Source organism: Gambusia affinis, linkage group LG17 (genome assembly GCF_019740435.1).
Source record: "Gambusia affinis linkage group LG17, SWU_Gaff_1.0, whole genome shotgun sequence".
Lineage (NCBI taxonomy): Eukaryota > Metazoa > Chordata > Actinopteri > Cyprinodontiformes > Poeciliidae > Gambusia > Gambusia affinis.
The window spans coordinates 10702087-10723255 of record NC_057884.1 but is presented as its reverse complement, the minus strand read 5'-3'; the positions used below and the strand labels follow the sequence as shown (position 1 = coordinate 10723255).

General features: G+C 40.0%; 1 protein-coding gene across 5 annotated transcripts in view; it reads left to right on the top strand.

The window, feature by feature from the left end:
• Positions 1 to 21169, top strand: part of znf462 (zinc finger protein 462) — a 53306-nt gene that overhangs the window by 15590 nt on the left and 16547 nt on the right. For all 5 annotated transcript variants that reach the window (XM_044096534.1, XM_044096535.1, XM_044096531.1 and 2 more), the window contains exons 2-4: positions 13592 to 13846; positions 14064 to 19258; positions 19966 to 20100. In XM_044096534.1, the coding sequence (XP_043952469.1) occupies positions 13633 to 13846; positions 14064 to 19258; positions 19966 to 20100 (5544 nt within the window). In that variant the 5' untranslated portion in view covers positions 13592 to 13632. The remainder of the gene's footprint in view (positions 1 to 13591; positions 13847 to 14063; positions 19259 to 19965; positions 20101 to 21169) is intronic.

The following is a 21169-nucleotide window of genomic DNA, read 5'->3' as shown; positions in this document are numbered from 1 at the left end:
TCACACTGTTTTGTCAGCACCTCAAAATCAAGACTTTGCAAGCCAGTTCATAAATGTGTTTTAATGAATATTCATTAGCCATTTTTTTCCTTAAGTTCAACTGTTGAATTATCCTCCATGACAAAATAATCCCTTATTGAATCACAATGAGTTCTGCATCAGAATATTAGCTCAAAGTCCACACATTGGTTATCGTATCTTCATCAGCAAGAAGAAAGGAAGTCCTGCAACAGATGGTCTTGCACACTTCCCTGTCCCTTCCCCCACCCCATCCAGATCTGGATCTGAACAACATTCAGTCAGTCCAGGATTATGAAGTGATATAAATCTTCTGAATCAACCTAAATACAGAAGAACCCCCTGAAGGTTTTAAACTGCTGTTTCTAATCTCAACTGTTCGCATGCTAAATATTCAGATTGAGACTTTAAAAAAAACAACAAGTTTTTGATTAACATTTGAATATTTGTGTATGTATAAAATAATTCAGCCCCAAACTATTCACACTCTGGCAGATTTAGATTTAAAATCATCAAACAGAAAGCAAAGTTTCTGAAAGGAATGGGACAAGCGTCTCTCAAAAGATGAAGGAATGTGAAAGGATTGGTATTTTCGGATAATTTAAAAAAAAAATACTTTATTAAAAATGTCTTTCTAACAACTATCTACATCCTTCTCAGTAATGGACTTTTTTCAGTAATATAACTTTTCTTATGATAGTTTTCAAGGACTATTTCCAGGATTTATCTTGGGTGGTGAGTTCCAAGTTTTTGAAGTTAGAAGACCTTCTTATCATCACGCTATTCATCACCCTAATCTCCTATTCTCTTAACATTCAACTTATGACTCAGGCCGGACCACTTCATAACATTAATACTACTTTCAATCATTGGAGAAATGTTGATATAGTTACTAAGTACTTTAATTGCCAAAAATATGTATCTCTCTAGTGTTTTTTGCTATACAGACACTTTATTGTTGTATTTATTTACTAATAGATTGGAGACCCCATCCAGGGTTGATGCTCTGATATCACTTCTTTTGTTTTTAAATCTTCAGGTAAAATAATCCAGTGGTCCCCAACCACCGGGCCGCGGACCGGTACCGGTCCGTGGACCAATTGGTACCGGGCCGCGCAAGAACTAATAAAATATGTCCGTTCTATGTATTGAGTCTGGAGGAGCTTTTATTTTGAAAATCGTACACCGGATGCCGAGGGTTGAGTCTTGCTCACAACGCACTTTACGAAGGCTTTGGCCGGTCCGCTGTAATAAAAAGGTTGGGGACCACTGAAATAATCCACCAAAAACCCAGTTGTGCAATTTAACTGTAACCTCAGTCTGTGTGTGCGTGTGTGTCTACAATCTCTGCTGACTGATTGTTGTGTGCAGGGCAGTTAATTTAGGTGCAGATGGGCGCATGTTAGCCGACAGTCCAAATGTTAATTACACTTCCTGGCTACCCTTTTGCTGTGGTTTCAAGGCCTGCAGCTCCCTGTGTTTGTTCACCATAAAAAATTTAATTATGTTGTAAATGTGTGGAAACAAGTAAAGTGTTAACAGTGTTGAATTATTTAATTTTATTGTGTTGTTTGGGCCTTCAAGCTGCTACCTGCTTTGACCACAGCACTGATGTGTCACCACCTTTAAAGTAAACATAACAAACTGTTAGCAAAGTGTTGTTTATTTACACAGCTAACTGTTGCAGACCAGCAGCGGCCATATTTCTGGTCACCTAGTAATGCACATCTTTGTGACCGCTATCCTAAAGAATTGTGTTGCAAATGGGAATCATTTTCAAAAGCAGCATTTGTTTTTGTGGGACTGTAATTGCTGTGACACGCAGTCTCTTCCACACATATCTCAGAAAGACGTAATAAATAGTTTATATTGTCAGCCAAACAGTTGTCTCTTTTTGATATTGTATGTGGATTATACTTATGTGTGGATGGTAATTAAATGTTAATCACAGAAAATAATTTCTTTTATAGGTGCATAATGTTTATTAAACTTGTGAGAGCTCCAATAGGAGGATTGTGTTGATATTTCCCACACATGTGGAAGGAGTGACTCAGTTGTCCTGACCATCTACTCATGTCTGTGGTGACTCTGTAACTCAAGGAAGCTGCGACTGTGGAAGTCACCTTGTCTGACTTGTTTTGGTTTTCCATCAGACCGAGTCTGTTTTCAGCCAATGGATGTTTGTCAGCTGAATCCTATGTGGTTTCAAGTATTGAAATGAGTCGCTGAACAAAGATAACCTGTTGTTTTGGTCTTCTGAGAAATGGTTTGTGTGGGTGGTGTTGGAGCAGCCAAGGGTAGCCTGATTGTTTGAGAGAAAACAATCTCCATAACATACTTTGAAGACACTGGTCTGATCTTCCCCAAAACACACACATGCACACGCACACACACACACACAAACAACACCCTCCGTCCTTTGGTTGTTGCCAAAACAGGTTTGACCCACCAATGCGCGGAGTCCACAAGACCTGAAGGTGCCCCGTGGTATCTGGCACCAGTATGTCACCAGCAGGTTTTACTACGGTGCCGTAGGCCGGGCTTGTACCAACGAACTTGAGATTGTAAATTCTTCTTTGAACCATCATTCAAAATGTGTCATTGCTGTCTCTAAGTTGGTTCATGGATCCTTCCACTTACTGGTTCCTGACTAGAAGAATTTATTCTGACTAGACTTGGACTGATATGAGATTCTCATGTTACGATTAACTTGAGTGCAAATAACACAGCATTTATAAGAACTTAACTTCCTATGACGATGTTGTCTAATTACTTTTGTTTAAAGCAGAAAAGCAAAAGTATTATTGCATATTGATTATTATAATAATTCTCTTTATAACATTTGTTATCATTTTTTCCATTCTGCTCTTTTATTGAGCAACGCTACTCTCGCTAAGTGGATGCAGGCAGATACTAGACCTTGTAATGGAGGCGCTTGGTGACGGTCACTTCAGGCCAGTAACCATAAGCCAGCATCTGCAAGAGAAAAACTTAAATGACAAAAAACATACATATCTTCAAAGGCCACATTTCTTCCTGTGCTCCAAATTTGCCTGTTTGGACTTTGCAAGTGACCACAAATTAGGAAACTGGAAAGGTGGAAAAACATTGTATTAGATGAAAAAAAATAGTAATGTGGTCATTCATGATGGTTTCCAAACTTACTGGCATCAGAGACATATATTTTTGGAGAAGCAACATTGGTTCCATCATGATCGGGGAGCCTTTTCCTTGGAAATATTGAGCTTCATGTTGTGCAGTGGGATCAAAGCATGGCTCATTATGTAGAGATGACTATGACTTGATGACTAGGTATTTCAACAAGACATAGCTACAGATTTCAATACCTGTCTAACAAAGGACCTTAACCAGCAGAATAGGTTACCTCATTTGCACCATCCTGCATATTCATGTTTCTCTAAATTGTGTGATGATGGCAACTGGGGTTTACAAAATATTTGTTAAGCCATCTTTACTACATAGACCAATATTTCCACCAGCTTTGCTGGAAACACACATCAATCATTTTTAAATAATTTCTTTTAAGTAATCAAGAAGACAAGTGTGGCTACTCCCCCTTAAATCCTTTTTTTAACATTTCTAATTCTTTCTCTCTTTTTTTGTCATTTTAGTCTGCGCTCTGAAACTTTTGATCTGCTGACGCATAGAATGTAGATACAGTTTTGTAACAGATTTGAATGTGCAGTGTTTGGTGCAGAAACCTCTGTTTACAGTGACGGAGGCCAGATATTTTTGTCTCATCTGTCCTCATGACCTTCTCCCATGCTTCCTCTGGATCATCCAGATGGTCATTTGAAGTCTTCAGACAGGCCTGGACATGTGCTGGTTTGAGCAGGGGGACCTTGCTCACACTTAATCATTGACAGTGTATGTAGAGTGTTACTCATGGTAACCTTTAAGACTATGGTCCCAGCTCTCTTTGGGTTATTGACTGTATCAATAACCTGACTAATCTGTTGTGTTGTTCTGGGCTCTCTCCTTTCTGATCAGTTACTTTTTTGATGCAATAACATCCATATGTTTTATGTATAACATATGTATACATATATTATATGATAAATGTTATATAACATGTAACATCCAAATGTAAAAAAAAAAAAAAAAAGATGTGATATATTTAGCAAAGTTAATTTGTTTCACGTTAATCGACTGTGTCAAAATTACAGTATTTCACAGAGTGAAGCACCAAATCCACCATGATGTTTCTCATTCATTTCAACCTGTCAGACTTCATTATTAAGCACTTGGTTGTGTGATTCAGTGAGCATATTTTTATGCAGATGTTTAACATGTAGACAGGATCAGAATTCTCCATTTCTATGAATTCTCTAATGATCGGGTTGAGAATAATCTACAGAAGAAAATCAAACTTTGAAAAACTTTGACTTTGAAATTGAGGCCTTACGTCAGTTTAATGCTGTTTTCAAAGTCTCTCAGTTGTATCTGGGAAAGAGAATGATTAAAGCCAAGGTGCCAAAACAGATACCTCTTGCTGTGGCTTGACTTGGCTCTCACTTGCATCAGCAGATGCTTGATTTCAACACCAAGAATTGATCCTTCACATACAATAAGTGTGCAAAGGTTCTTCATACTGTGCAAGTGACGGGTTTTATTAGGATCATTATACAAGACTGTCAATTAAACTACAACTTGATGTCTTTCTACATTTAACAAGGCGAAACGTCAGAAATTCAGAACTAAACAAAATTCATAATTTAGCATTATTTATTTTTTTGAGAAATGACAGGATTGTATTTTCTGTAAATATATTTGAAGTCTGTTCCAAGTAAAAAGGAACTGATCTGAGTAAAAATGACAGATTGGGAAATTAAAAGACTACTAAAATTGAAACAGGAGTCTTAGTGGGTGGAGTGGAGGAAGTATCCACATAAAATACAAGATCAATAACATACTATTCATAATATTTATTTATAGTAGTTTTAAAGCAGGGCTTATCAGTGTTTCTAGAGATAAATCCTTATCTGTGTAATACTGATTGATTTTGAAATTGTTGCAAGCTATTAATGACTTGAGGAATAAAGTGGAAAACCTAATTAATGCTACAATTTTATGATGCAATTTAAGCTAAAACCAGCAAAGGACATACAGCATTTTTAAAGAAAACTACTTTAGTTTAACATCATTCTATGATCTGTAAATAATCGCATGAAATTAATAGTTGCCCTTCTGCTTTTTGTAAAGTTGAATAAGGTTAGCAAGGCAATATTAGCTAATTGTTTTTGACTGGCTTGGTAAGATGTGTTGGTAGTTTTATTTTACTGACAGACATGGTAACTCTTGAAAGGGTTTGCAAATGTCTTGCAAAACTTTAATTTTAAATCAGATATGCTATTTTTTAGTATCCAAACCATAGGGTTTTTTTTTTTCAGCCCCCCCTTAAGATACTCATAACTACATACATGATCCTGTTGAATTTTTATAAACAGGATTATGTTTATAAGAAATAAACATGATCCTGTACGTGAGTTTGACCTCCTTTTTGTCACTACATACAGCAGCTTGATGGCACACAGCAAGTACTTGGTATCTTACGGAAGTCTTTCTAGTTCGAGAATTGTGTGGTGGAACGTTTTAGCGGTTTTGGAGCATCACTATGTCAAGGAGGTCAAATGTAGCTTTAAAAATCAAGGCATGAGAAGCTTGCTGGTAACTTTAGCCGATTTTTGCTTTGTTCTTAATTTTTTCACTGTGTTCAATCTCTAGCAGAAGCGTGGTTTTCACGGATGAGTCAGAAGAAAAAAGTGTTACATACAAGCTCATCAAACCAAAACTTCTTCTTTGCTACTCAGTGTTTAATAATCTATAAATCTTTAACTTAGGTTGACAAAGTTTCGAATGTGCCTCTCAAAAAAGATGCAGTTTAAAAAGTCTTCAAAAGTATTCATTGTTCAAGTGCAAGAAACATAAATCATAGGGTAGAGTCCAATAAATATCTGTGTGACCTGGATACTGTCAGTCAAGACAGTAAAGCTTGAAAGAGTCAAGACAGAAGGATCAGAAATTTCTCCAAATCCACCATGAATTACTTCTAAAAAACACAAGCTTAAGTTCTGAAGAACCCCTCCCAGTCTTCTGACAGTTAAAGTCGGCGGCTACGTGCAGATCAGCCGGAAATCATCTTGGACCTGGAAGCGATGTTGTTGAAACAATAGGTGCAAATTAGGAGTTGAGGTGTACACTCAATTAACAGGTTTAATTTTGTGAAAATCAAATGTGTTTGCTCTGTAAGCGACATGACATTTCCCTGCTGCATAGTTTTACATTTTTACGAGCAGCACGGAATAATCTCAAGTAATTCTGATCCGCAGTGGTTCTTTGTCACATCTCAGCAGGTTAAAGTGTCCTTAGAAGTAAGGTACCTTCTCTTAAAGGTGTGTTCACACCTGTCTGGACTTTTGTTCTCCACCAGATTTGCATTCAAACCCTAATATTACGTCATGGTGTTTCAACTTCTGCCATGTTTTAACATTTTAGTCATGTATAGATAATTCTAAGTAATGTGAACCTTGCTTTACATATCATATGCTCCGAGTACCATAACTTGACATGTTTTTGAACAAAATGTGATAGTTTATCTACGAATAAAGTGATTACCATGAGGGGGTGGTGGGAATGCTGTGGCAGGAGTTACTGTGAAAACATAGGACCACCGTCTTTGGCACGGCTGTGCAAACCTCCCTATCTCAGGAGCTGAATAGTTGTTATTTACACAGAGAGTCTGTGTGCCAACACGCAGGAGCTGACGGTCGTGAACCTGTTTGTCTTGTAGGGCTGTACAGCAGACACCTCGGCTCTGGTGGCTGTGATGCATTGATGATAAAATAATCACAGCGGAGAGCTTCAAACCCCCACCCGCAAAATCTCACACTTTTCATCAGTCGGCTCATGCGGCCTGTTTGATTTTTGAGGCGCACCTTTTTCAAAAGCTGATGCCAGGATGTGCTATTAGACTGACAGTCTGAGTGATGTTCAGCATATTAAATTACTGCTGGGCAGGTAAATAGCTTTGCTTGATCGTTGGCCAGTAATTATTAAATAATAATCAATATTCTATTCATACACCTTCAACATTTTTAGTCTCCCCTCTTGCTCTGAACCCCTCTAATAAAATATAGCTTCCTTCAGAATACCCTAATTAGAAATGAGTCCATTGATGTGTAGTTTAATCTGCAAATATCCAGCTGTTCTGTGAAGGCTTCAGAGGTTTGTTAGTGAACATCGGTGAGCAAACAACATCATGAGGACCAAGTTGTTGACACATTAATAGAAGGAACACTCCTCTCTGAAAGTAGAGTACCGTATACTAACCTAAAAACAAATTAGCCAACAACCCAAACTGACAAGGAGTTTGTTAGAGAATGCATTAGGATCAAAGGGTCCATCAAGAGAACCGTCTAACTCTGGAAGAGAAATCCAATCCTCTGGTGTGAGTGTTATTAATGGTTAGAAAGCAACAAGAAGTTCTGTTTGTAGTTTAGCGAACAGAGCAAATGTATGGAAAAAAGATGCATGTTCACATGAGATAATTCTTGTTGTTGTTTTTGTTTAATTCCAGTATGAGATGAGTAGAAGAAGATGTACAAGTTAACACTTCATTGCAATCTGAGCTCATCATCCATGCTGTGAAGCTTGGTGATGGAAGCATCATGTTGTTTCTTAAGCAGAAACAAGGCTGAGCTGTTAAGAAAATGGATGGATTTAAAAACAAGGCAGTCCTGGAGGAAAACCTGTTGGTCTGCAAAAGAGATTCACCATGTTTATGTGCTAGAAAGTCCACCTAAATCCAACTGAGAGTTTGTAGTAAGAATAGATAATGAACACTCTTAGGTATTCTGGGACAAATGAACAAAATGTCAGTCTCTAGTTTGGCAAAGCTAGTCAAGACATACCCCCAAAGACATTTGACCTTGTGTTTGTCTGTCAAATAAAATCTCATTAAGTTATATTTAAGTTTGTGGTTGAATGACAAGGGTCAAGAAGTGTGAATCCATTGTAAACAGAAGTTTGACTGGTACTTGGTCAGTTAAACTCCAAATTTCTTAAGTTTTAAAATATCAATTTGAAGTAGACAATTTGTCACAAACTTGTAGACTCTGTCATCTTTGTTTTAGGAAGCTCATATGTATTTGTACAGAGATGTTGGATGATAATCTCCCAGGTTTTCCTTCTTGAGGCTGCTTTTCGTTGAAGGTATGGAGGTCATGTTTCAAAGCTTTGGTAATTTTATGCTTTAGTCCTTTAAGTCATTATCCTACCTGCTTGTGCTGTGTGCAGAATAAGCACTGCATCAGATCTGCTTCGGTGAACCCTCCTTTTAGCCATCATGATCAGTGCAGCAGTTTTGCTCTCCAGTTTCTCCTCTTTGTGCACAAAGCCAACTTGCTCCTCTGCAGACACAATGGGAGCTTTCTCCGAGGTCTTCTGGGTAAATCTGAACATGGAATGAACTAACACCATCTGAATTTGAAGTATCGTGTGGCCATCTATGCACTTCTTCCATTTAGTTTCTTTAATAACTTCCTTTGAACTAAAAACGCATTGATTCCTTGCTGATGCTGTCATCTCATCTCTGCAGAAATCGATTCTCGCTATCTGCTGCTTTAGCTGGTCCCCCCCCACCCCCCCTCTTTTTTTCTTTTAAAACCCAGGCTGTCATTTTCAATCAGCTGGTCATTAATTATTGAGGCAGCACAGGTTGACAAGACGCACATCCTGTCTTGTTTGCCAGATGATTCATCTGCAGCCAGAATGCCCCGACGTATAATAATGTAACGTGTCTGTGGACTCCTCTCTCCCAGGAGGGTATGAGGTGGTAGTTCTAACCCTCAGTTAAGGACAAAACCTCTGTACTACTAATCAGCTTAATGCTGGCTTATTCAAAGGCCCTCTTTCAGACCGAGCAGCTGCTGTCAGCCAGTTTGAGTAGAGGGTGTGACTGCTGGCAGAGCTTGCTGATGCAGAGAGACCGGTTGGTGATTAACAAACGTCAGTAGACTTTGGAATCTGGGGAGCCCAGTCCACTGGCTTTGTCTTGTGAAGGTCTACCAGGTGGCTCCGTCATGCTCCCTCCCTGTTTTGCTTTCCTATCTTCTCCCCTTTTTTTCCTCCTACTTCTCCTTGGGGTTGCAGAGGTCCAGGATAAAAAAGTTCAGACAATCCTCACATTTCTGGACCCCCTCGTGGAGGCTAGTTGGCAGCTTCTACAAAAAGCAGTAGCTCTCCATTTTAATTTTTTTCCTTTTCTTGGTGCATGCTGCCTGCTCTGACCTATTCTTCCCTTCCCTCGGAGATGGGGAATCAAGCATTTCTTCGAAAATCTCCTGATGTGTGAGATAATGTTCCCAAGAAATGAAAGGACTAAGCAGAGCAAGCCTGGCGAGGGTGGGAGATGTTTTCTGCTGAGCTGTGTGGGCAGACTGCTCGGGTACACCGCCATATATCTGGCAGATAGATTTCTGTCAGCAGCTCTCCAGTGACAGGCTGCCTGCCTTTCAGGAAGAGGATCAGATCTGCGGGTCCATGTTGTGAACACCTAAGCACACATAGCCTGCTCCTAAAATGGCTGCCCTTGAAGCTCAGCTCAGAGGAGGATCTGAGCTGCTCAAGCGCTGTCTGCTGGGGCCCCAGCTGACTAGATGAAAGGAGTTGCGCAATCTCCCATTAGCTCGGTGTGGCGCAGAGACTTACTGGCTGAAAAGACACAGCCAACTGTAAGGCAGATGGTGGGTTGAGAAGGAGGGTTTTCTTCCCCACTTCATGGCTGTATTCTTCTCTCCTCCTTCCTGAAAGGCTTCTCTTGATATCCATGTCAAGGAACCTTGTGTTAGGAGCCAACTTTGTTCAGAAAAGGAGCAAACTGCCAGGAGTGGGGTGTGGACATGTGATGAGGCTGTAACCTGATCCTGGACAACAATGGATTCAATGGTTGCTCAGGGACATGCAGGCAGTTGGGCCGGTTCACTTGCAGTTCTCCACTGGCCGGTCTTTAGGGTTTGGGGGTTAGGATGGGAGGATTAGTTTCTCTGGTTAGATCAGATTAAACAGTTCGCTTTTGCAAATTAACTACAAATAATAATGTTCTGCTCTAGATCATTGTACAATGAAGCCCGAAGTAACTCATGCCCGATTTAGTTTTTCAACCAATAAGAGAGGAAATGCCAGACATCTTATAGACATCAATATAGCCGGAAAAATGCATATTTTTTTAAAAAAGAGCAATTCTCTATTTAGGTTTTAACAGCACCTAAACAGCACCTCTGTTTAGGATCTGTACAAAAGATTTAAATAAATTGTTGCCATAAATACCACTATTTACCAAAGTTCTTGAACAGTGGCCATTTACCTTACTTTAATTGCCAGTTCTCTTGTCTTTCCCATATTGAAGAGCAACTTCAAGTCGAGTCACACTCATATTCAAAGTAACAGGGAATTTTTATGTGTTGTTGCATTATCTTTAAACAGTGTTGTCAATTCCAGTGGAGGTGAGTCTCCCAGTTAACATTTTTGTGATCCTGTCAGTCTCTCAACGAGAACGACAGACTCGTTCCTATTGTAGATTCATTTTCATAGAAAAAGCTTGCTGTAATTGGGCAGAGTTTGTTCTCCACTGCAGAGTTGTTTTTTAAATTAGATCACATATTGCAGAGATAGACTTTTTCATACACTCACCTCTTCATATATTTTTTATTTTATCTCCACAAATTGTCAGGTATGAAAACTTTAAACGTACTATCAAATAATACAATTTATTCAGTTTCAAAGACAAGGTCGTACGTTTTTGTGGTGAAGGAGTTTTTAACTAATGTGACACTTATTTAATAATAATAATAAAAAATAATAATAATCAGAGGAAGAAAAGTGTTGGATTTTCTTAAGGTGATTTGTTCTATACATGCTAATCTTCATACTCTGCAATCTTAGTAGGTCCAAGTAATCTTTAAGAAACTGTCAACAGAATGTGTAAAAATTGTCTACACTCTTAAAGGATTCTTCCCTTTTTGAAAATATTTACCTGCCCCCATAATTTAATGTTGTACTTAAAGAAAAGTAGTTATTACAACACAAAGGTCACCTAAAGTTTGCTCTAGCTGTTTGAGTGATAAACAATGAAAACAGCAGGGCTTAAATTAGTCCTGAATTCATGTTCTGTACATGAACCACCATGTTGACTGCTCTCATTGACAACAATATATTACCAAAGACTGACATTCACTCTTTGGTGAAGGTCACCAAACAGTGCTTAATCTTCTTTGAATGCATGCAAACAATTTGGTCTTTGACTAATGGAAAAATGAAATGAGCTCTTGCTGCATGGAGACAGTTCTTAGAAACGTGGCTTGTTAAATCTTTGCAAATGTTTTAGTTTGAAGCACGCATATGTTTTTGTTTTTAAATATATTTTGAAGAATACAGACTTGTGCGACAGACTGGCGGCCTGTCCAGGGTGAACCCCGCCTCTCACCCGGAACGATAGCTGGGGATAGGCACCAGCAACCCACCCCACCCCATTAGGGACAAAGGGTGATTAGAAAATGGATGGATGGATGGAGAATACAGACTTGCATAACATAATATGCAAAATTAGCATGTCAGCCCATGATAAACATACTCTTGCCATCTCTATTTTTAGTAGAAACAGAGATGGAAAGTGGTTTCAAGAACTTTTCTCGCACCATGTTCAGTGTATTTGTATACAGCTTTTCATGTTGTTACTTTGTTGTGCTACTTTTTGTGCTTCTTTTAAAGTTTCTTCTAGGTTTGGGTTTAGGCAGGGCATCCTCCGCTTTTAGAACATCAGAAGGTAGACACTGTTGGCCGAGGCTATAAGCACTACAGCCTGACCTACAGAAATAGCATAAGTGGTTGGTGTTTGTATCCTGTGAGAACTAAAAATGGCATGATGTGTCTATTATAGATCTATGTAGTGTCAATACCATCTTCTTATGTTCTAAAGTAAGTGGCAGAGCTGTCAAGTTTTGTAATTTTGTGATAGTTTTGTATGAGAACATTTTGCCCTTGGCTAGTGTCTCTTGATCAATTTCAAATTTTGCAGTTTAAGTTGATTAATGCATTGAAACAGTCACTCACTCTTTATTTTTGTCTGTCAATGCAGACAGATGTATATGGTCATTAATTTGAAATACATCCTGATGAGCAAAAAATGGTCTTAACCAGTAAAACCATGTTTAGTGGGATGCTAAAAACAAAAATCTCAGGCACACTCAATACATCTTTTTGTGTTTAGGGTGAGCAGGTACAGGCAGTGCAAATCTTTCACTCTGAGTTTGACCCTAAATAATACATTTTATTTAAGTTTATTTAAGGAAAAGGTATAGGATTTTAGCAAAAAAAAAAAAAAAAATCAAGAGGAACTACAAAATGAAGCTTAACTAATCCCTTTTTATCTCAGAGAGAGGTTACCTTGCAGAATTGTCAGGGATCTACCCCTAGACATATTTCTTTTTTAGCATCCTATCGTGACAAGCTAAAGACTGAACTGCAAGGTTCAACATTTGCCTCTTAAGTCTTTGAAGTAGGGAGACCTCTCCACCACATACTGTTCGGTGCTAATCACCAAGCATGCATCTATGGATTTTAAACAACCCAAACAATGGTGTCTGGTCACATTCTGCCTCTCTACCACATGATGCCCTGGCAAAGGAAATATTTTCACCTGGATTAAGGTCTATCTCTTTTCTTCATCAGATTGTCTATCAACCTTTTAAATGTCACAAGAATGTAAGACCACCAGCTTCCATTTTTCCAATACATGTCAGAATAACAAGACACCCCCCTAAAATGTAAAGCCTTCATTTCTTAGTTGATTCATTCAATCTTCAGAGCAGTTAATGCAATCAGATGGAATATTCTGCTCTAAATACTGAGCTCTGGAGCTGCTCTCCAGCTGTTGCTTATCCCAAGGTAAAAAAATAAAAAAATAAAAAATGGGACAAATCAACCCATAATCCCTCCTCAGTCCCTGCATTGTTCTTGGAATAATGCTACGCTGAAAAAAATTGAACCTGCAGCATCTGCTGAATCGTCCCCTCTGCCAACTCCTGTTAGACTGCAAGAGTTTACTGACACATTTAAACATTTCAGAGATTTCAAGATGCTGCATTATATTTTGATACCCTCTACTATTAGCTTATGTTGTGAAAAGTAAAACATAAGGTTTTAGCAAAAAGATCATTTTTAAACTGCTTTTAAAAACATTTCTTCACATCTAAAAATGTTTTTATAGAACATTTAGTTTTATGTCATTTATTCTGTGCAAAGTCATGTCAGCATCTAGCATCTGATTGTTCAAACCAGTAATCATTAATTATAGCCATCCAAGATCAAGGATAAGTCCTTTCTTATGAAAAACCATGTGATATAGATTTAATTCTTGTTGAACTCGACGTTGTCTTCAATTATTAACTTTTACATAATTGTCTCTATACATATTTGTACATATATAAAAGTGTCATTCATTAAATTAACATAACAAAGCAGCATCCACTAATGATTTTCCCTCTTTGTCTTTCAGGTTTCCCTGATTTTTCCAGGGAGTTCTCCCCCTTTTCAGTGATGGAGGGGTTGCAGTGTGATGGCTGTGATTTCCGTGCCGAGTCATATGAGGACTTGAAAACACATATTCAGGAAGTGCACACTGTTTTCCTGCAGCCATCTGACGCAGATGAGTCGGACTCCCTGAGAGGAGAGGATGAAGAGGAAGAGGAGGAAAATGGGGATAAGGAAGACAAGGATGACAAAGATTACACGCCTCCTAAAGCTGGAATAAGTATGCCCTCCACAATCAGATGCTGTCGTTATTTTGTTTAGGATTAAGAAGTATTTCTTTTCTCTATTTTAGAGGCCTAGTAAGTGCTGATGCATTTTAATGAGTAGACAAATAAATACTTTTGTCTGACTGAAAAAAGTAAATTATATAAATAAAAGCTCTGTTAATAAATATTCTAAAATATATCTTCAATACTTTATTTGATTTTTTTTTTTAGGTTCCAACTCTTCTGAAGGGCCCAACAAAACATCACAGAAACCAACTACTGAAACTCATCTCCCTTTTTACCAATGTCAGTTCTGCGTCCGTTACTTTCGGTCAAAGTCGTTCTTGAGAAATCACACCAAAAAGGTCCATAATGTCAGAGAGGAAAAATCAGATGCAAAAGTCTCCTCAGACAACGTTAAGCAGGCCAGCTACACTGTAATAACGCACAACGATCATTCAAAAGTGTATTCCTGTCAGTATTGCACATACAAGTCTCCGCGCAAAGCAAGGATCTTAAAACACCAACTAATGTATCATAACAAAGTTCCCTCTAGTAGCGGCAAAGCTCAACTGGAGGGCACAGAGGCTGAGGAGGAATCTGAAGCAGGTGCGGAACTCATCAAGGGAACATTTCCCTGCGAATGGTGTGACTACCAGACTGACCAGAAGGACAGCTGGACTGACCATGTGGTAAAGGAACACAGTGATAAGGTGAAGATAGTTTCCGGCCCTGAAAATCTAGAAGAACCAAGTGCAAGCTCACCCAAGCCCAGCTCTCCAGCCTCTTCCTCTAGCCCAACAAGATCAAATGTGATTTTCACCGGAAAGGAAGATTCAGTGGAAAACCCAGAACAAATGGTGGAAAAGTCAGTTGCAGAAATCTCATCCATTCAGTATGCACAGATTTGTGCAGTCACTCCCAACAGCACTGGTTCTTCTATTTTGTCAAAAAGATTTGCCTCCACCGATGTCTCCAACAGTGTATCACATGTGGACACCAACATGATCAATGAGGATGACTCCAGGAGCAGCTTGGAGGACGACGACGACGACGAAGAAGAAGTGGGCGATATAGATGATCCCAGCTACACGGGAATCCTCTCCGCAGATGCAAAGCAACTGTTAACAGATGGTGATAATAAATTACTGGAAACTAAAGGAATCCCATTCAGAAGGTACATGAACCGATTCCAGTGCCCCTTCTGCTCCTTTCTTACGATGCACAGGCGGAGCATCTCCCGCCACATTGAAAACATTCACCTCTCTGGCAAAACAACAGTGTACAAATGCGATGAATGCCCCTTTATTTGCACCAGCCCTTTGAAGCTCGGCACGCACAAGCAGAGCCACAATCCCTCAGATTTAGAGACATTGGACCTTACCGGGGATAGCCCGGAACCTCAGAACGATGGTACCACAGAGCCGCTTAACGGGGGCAATATAAGCTCCAAAATAAACGGGAAGAAGCCAACCAGCACATCTAATGACCAGCAGAACCCTCATCGCTGCACGCTCTGCAGCTTCTCTACCACCACTCTAAAAGGTCTGAGAGTCCACCAGCAGCACAAGCACTCCTACTGTGATGACCTCGATTCCACTGTCTTTGAAACCCAGACGAGTGACCAGCCAGACACTGAAGTGGAAGCTTCTCCAGTGTTTCTGCAAAAAACCCAGACATCCATATTGGGATCCACCACCAAGAAAACATTAGTTGCAGGAAAAAGAGCCAGGAAGTCCATAAATGACCTTCCTTTGGATCTGTCCTCTGTCAAAAAGAGAACTAGAATTGATGAGATTGCCAGTAACCTTCAAAGCAAAATAAGCCAAAGCCAGCAGGACATGATCATTAACCTGGATGACATGGATGATGAATACAATGGGGAAAATAATGGCAGTGGTGACGAGAGTAAAAACGACAACAGAAACCCAGTCTTTGCTTACAACACACATCTGTTTAATCAAGAATCCTCAGTCTCTCAAGAAGGAGGCAGAATAGGGAAAAGAAAAAACAACCCCAAGTTAAAACAGAGAAACATTCCAATATCTCTGACTCTGTCTGATGATGGTGAAAACATTTCAGCTGATCCCAGTGACAGCACCATCCACGAGAACATGGACTATTCAGATGATTCTGGAACCATGCGCTTCTACTGTAAACACTGTGAATACCACAACAAATCAGCTCGAAGTGTCAGCACTCACTATCAGAGGATGCACCCTTATATCAAGTTCAGCTTTAAGTATATCCTGGATCCTGAAGACCAGAGTGCTGTTTTCCGTTGTTTAGAGTGCTACATTGAATACACAAATTACAATGACTTGCACCAACACTACATGGATCACCATCCGGAAGCAAGCAATGTGCTTAATTTTAACCAACCACATCTTTTGTACATGTGCCGCTTTTGCTCATACACAAGCCCCAATGTCAGGAGTCTGATGCCTCATTACCAAAGAATGCACCCCACTGTAAAAATCAACAATGCCATGATCTTCTCCAGCTACATTGTAGAGCAAAGTCACAAGACCAGTGAATCACAAACCCTTAGAGAGATATTAAACTCTGGCCCCAAAAGTTTTAACTCATCTTCTTCAGTGCCCAGGTCCTCCTCAAGCCCTGTGCCAAAAACGGCCCCAAAGTCTCCAGAGGCCAGTGCTGAGACAGAATCTCTAAAGGAAACTATCAGCAATGTGGTTGTCTATGACTGTGATGTGTGCTCCTTTTCCAGTGCCAACATGCACTCAGTGTTGGTTCACTACCAAAAGAAACACCCAGAGCAAAAGGCATCTTATTTCCGTATTCAGAAAACAATGAAGGTGGTGTCAGTTGATCCGTCACATCCCTTAGCAAACTCCTCCTTCAGCCCTGCCATCTCCAGCACTCCAAAACAATCCAATGTAACTTCATCTGTGTATGGATCAGATGAAGAAATGTACTACTGTAAACACTGCGTGTACAGCAACAAGTCTGTGGTTGGTGTGCTGGTTCATTATCAAAAAAGACACCCAGAAGTGAAAGTGACAGCTAAATACATCAAGCATGGTCCTCCCACTCCTGGTTTAATGAAATTAATGGATGAACTGCAAATTGCTGCTCCCAAGCAATTTTTGAAGCAGTTTCAAAATAATGGCCACGATGGCTCGAAAAACTCCAAACTAGGTGGTGGTGAAAAAGGGGAAGAAGAACTGTTCTTTTGCCAGCATTGTGATTATGGTAACCGGACTGTAAAAGGAGTGCTTATCCACTATCAGAAAAAGCACAGGGAAACCAAGGCCAACGCCGACCTGGTGCGTCGTCACACTGCAGTGGTGAGGAGCCAGCGCGAACGAGCACAGATGGTCCAGTCTAGCAGTACTTCCTCTACTGCAATCTCGGCTTCTGCTGATAATGAAAATGCAACACCTATGCGTTCCCTTAAGTGCAGACACTGTCCATATACAACACCCTACGTTTACGCCCTAAAGAAGCATCTGAAGAAGGAGCACCCTACTGTTAAAGCAACAGCCATGACCATTTTACATTGGGCTTACCAAGATGGCATTCTGGAGGCAGGTTATCACTGCGAGTGGTGCATCTATTCTCATGCTGATCCCCAGGGCCTTTTGCTTCACTACCAAAGACGCCATCCTGAACATAATGTTGATTACGCATACATGGCCAGCAAGCTCTGGGCAGGGCCAGAAACCACCCAGCAAGGAAATACGGACACAAAACATTACAAATGTAAAGATTGTGCCTTTGAGGCTTGCTCTATATGGGACATTACAAGTCACTACCAGGCAGTCCACCCCTGGGCTATCAAAGAGGATGAATCTGTGCTTTTGGATATCATCAAAGGTGATGGCACTGTTGAAAGTTTCCAGCAGCAGGTCACAAAGGAGCATGGACTTTTGAATTGCCAGTCTGATGAAGGAGTACTAGTTATTGCCACCCCACCTCAAGAAACCCATTCCCATCCACGCCTTTCTATTTCTAACAATCCTTATCAATGTACTGTGTGTCTGTCAGAGTACAACAGCCTCCATGGCCTCCTCACTCACTATGGCAAGAAGCACCCAGGCATGAAAGTAAAAGCTGCAGATTTTGCACAAGAGGCAGACATCAATCCCAGCTCTGTTTATAAATGCCGGCACTGTCCTTATGTAAACTCCCGCATTCACGGAGTCCTAACTCACTATCAGAAACGGCATCCCTTGGTGAAGGTCACCGCCGAGGACTTTGCAGACGATATAGAGCAAATCTCAGAATTGCACGAAGGAGATGACAAGTTCAAAACTCAGAGGCAGGGCTACGGTGCGTACAGATGTAAAATGTGTCCATACACCCATGGAACACTTGAGAAACTTAAAATCCATTATGAGAAATATCACAATCAGTCGGCCTCAGATATGTTCACACCCTCTCTGAGTAATTTTGCCTCCTTCAGAGAAAACGAGCCAATGGCTGAATGCAGCAGCAGTAATATGTCAAGCACTGCTAAAGTCCAGGAGGTGAGTGAGTTGGACTTTGCCCTTTCTCAGTTACCCATCAATAAGCCAGAGAAACATGCTGTATTCAAGTGTCAGCTTTGCAAGTACTTCTGCTCCACAAGGAAAGGCATTGCTCGCCACTATCGCATCAAGCACAATAATGTGCGTGCTCAACCAGAGGGTAAAAACAATGTCTTTAAATGTGCATTGTGCTCTTACACAAACCCTATCCGCAAAGGCCTGGCTGCACACTACCAAAAGCGCCACGATATTGATGCCTATTATACTCATTGCCTGGCTGCCTCCAAGACGATGAGCGACAAGCCCACCAAAGTGATTGCTCAGCCACCATCAGATGGGGAGTGCTCAGAAATGAGCGAAGAGCTGCGTTTGGCGGTGGAGAGGCGGCGATGTAACCTCTGCGGATTCCAGGCCTTCAGCAGAAAGAGCATTGTTTCGCACTACATAAAACGCCATCCTGGCGTCTTCCCCAAGAAGCAGCATTCCAGCAAACTCGGCCGTTACTTCACCGTTATTTACGCTAACGAGCCTGAGAAGGCTGAGGAAGGCGTGCCTGACGAAGAGGACAAAGAAGTGTTGGAGGTCCCGCTACAGCCTGAGGAGGACGGTGATGATGACTGGCTTCCATTCAAGTGTCTGAAATGCTACCGGTTGTCCTTTAGCACGGGGCAGCTGCTATCTATGCACTACAATGACCATCACAGCGTAGACCTTAAGAGGGATTTCTTGGTGTCATCTACCCCTGAGGATGAGGAGTCTGAGTTATACGAATGCTCCCACTGTGAATTGAAGTTTACGGGTCTACCTGATCTGGCTGATCATCTACTGCAGCACAACGAGGAGTTTGAGAAGAGAGTTATGAGACTGGAGAGAAAGAAGCAGGTTCTTGGCAAGCAGAAAGGAACAGAGCCGCCGGATAATAAACATGAGAAGGTGAGCATAATGAGCCCTCATTGAATTATTTTGGCTTCACGAGAACAGTTCAGAATGTCTCTTTTATAAGCAATTAGTATCTGTTGTAGCTTGTGAATGTGTGTATGAAGGGGAATGACCAATTCATTGTAAAGCATCTTTGAGGGTCCTGAAAAGTGCTATGCAAGTCTGATATCAATTTGTTACGTTTCATAGTTAATACTCATAGCATCTTTATGTAATATAAAACTTGACTACCTGGTTCCAGAGGCTGACATTTATAGGTAGTCCAAGAAGACAAAGACCAAAGTGGACTTCTTCCATTTTACAGGTCCAAGTTGAAAAAAGAAAATATTGTAGTGGTTAATGCAAATAGGATTCCAAAACCCTTTAAACCTATATTGGTTGCATATTCAAAAACATAATGGCATAATTTCATTTGTGCGTTCTGCATTTCTGTAGTTGGCCATAGCAATGCATTTTAATTACGGTAGTTTAATTGAATGGTTGTTAAAAATACCTTAAGACTTATTGTGAACTATAAGATGTTTTAGCTTCCTGGAGAAAATGTAAGCTAAAAAGAATATGACATCAAATATTTAATTGCTATTTTTGTCATTAGGGAGTCTTACCTGTATAATTTATCTAGACCTTCTATAAAAATGGTTGAGTAAACCAGATTAAGTTTTTTCTTCTTTTTTTTTTTTCCTTTTCATTTTTGTCATCAGGAAAGCCTTGCAAATAAAACCCCCATAGGATTCAGGTGCAACTTCTGCGTGGAGATCCACCCGACCCTCCGAGCGATCTGCAACCACCTTAGGAAGCACGTCCAGTATGGGGAAGCCAAACGGGGTCGTGTCAAGGTGAGCAAAGCTGTTTAATATTTCTGTGTTACAGATGTAGTTATAGGAAAGTCCTTCTTTCCAAGGATGTAATTGCACAAATGTTTAACACAACAATAATACATATACAAAAGATGCTTTCAATCACACTTTAATGCTAGTATCTTTAGATCGTGAGCTAATTATCTCAGCGTCTTGAGATGCTCGTGTTAACGACTTAATTGTTATGTAATTGCGAGAATCCACTTATGGTTAACAGGAGGTATGCAGAGTGTCATGCCAGCATGCATGGCTGGTATTTTAATCAGTGCAGCAAGTGATTGGCTTAAAATGTGTCATCAAACAGGAAGGCTCCAGCTCTGGCAATCTCTCATGTTTTGCATACTGTAAGAAGACATTATTGATTTTTAGAGGAAAGATTTTTCACATTTTTTATTTAACACGACAAAGGTATGAACGAGTGATGTGGGACAACCTGAAATTTACAACTTGAGTTTGTTTTAAATCTAAGAGGAAAGTTGCACTTAAACTGTTCCTAAATCATCAAGAAAAGTCCTGAATTTAAATTATTTTCAAATCTCTGTATGAAGAAAAAAATGCGCTCTTCCATCCATGTCTCTCTACAGTTTGTACGGCCATCCATGTTTGTTTGTGTGTGAGATACGGCCCTCCATACTATGTTGTTTCATTTTATCATAGAGATTAAATGGACCCAAAACTTCTGAAAAGTATCACTGTTAGATTTGAAAAATGCATAGGCTCTTCATGCTTAAGAACTTTAACATCGTAACAAATATATGTAGACTGTGTCCTAGATTTCCTTCAGTACACCAAGCTCTAATTCTTGCCCCCTTGCTGTTGTAATTGTCAACAATAGGATGTCAAACTGTTCCTGTAAGAAAATTAAACTCCCCTCACAATGACACTCCATGCTAATGTAAAGATTCCTGCTGTGCTAAAATGATCCATGGATCTTTTTTTAGGGTGTTGTAAAAGCACACTCTGCTGGTCCCCGGTGAGTCTGTTGTCTTTTCTAACTCTCTGAAAATTGCAGTGATTTGTTTAAATAGACTTTGGTTTGTGCATTTTG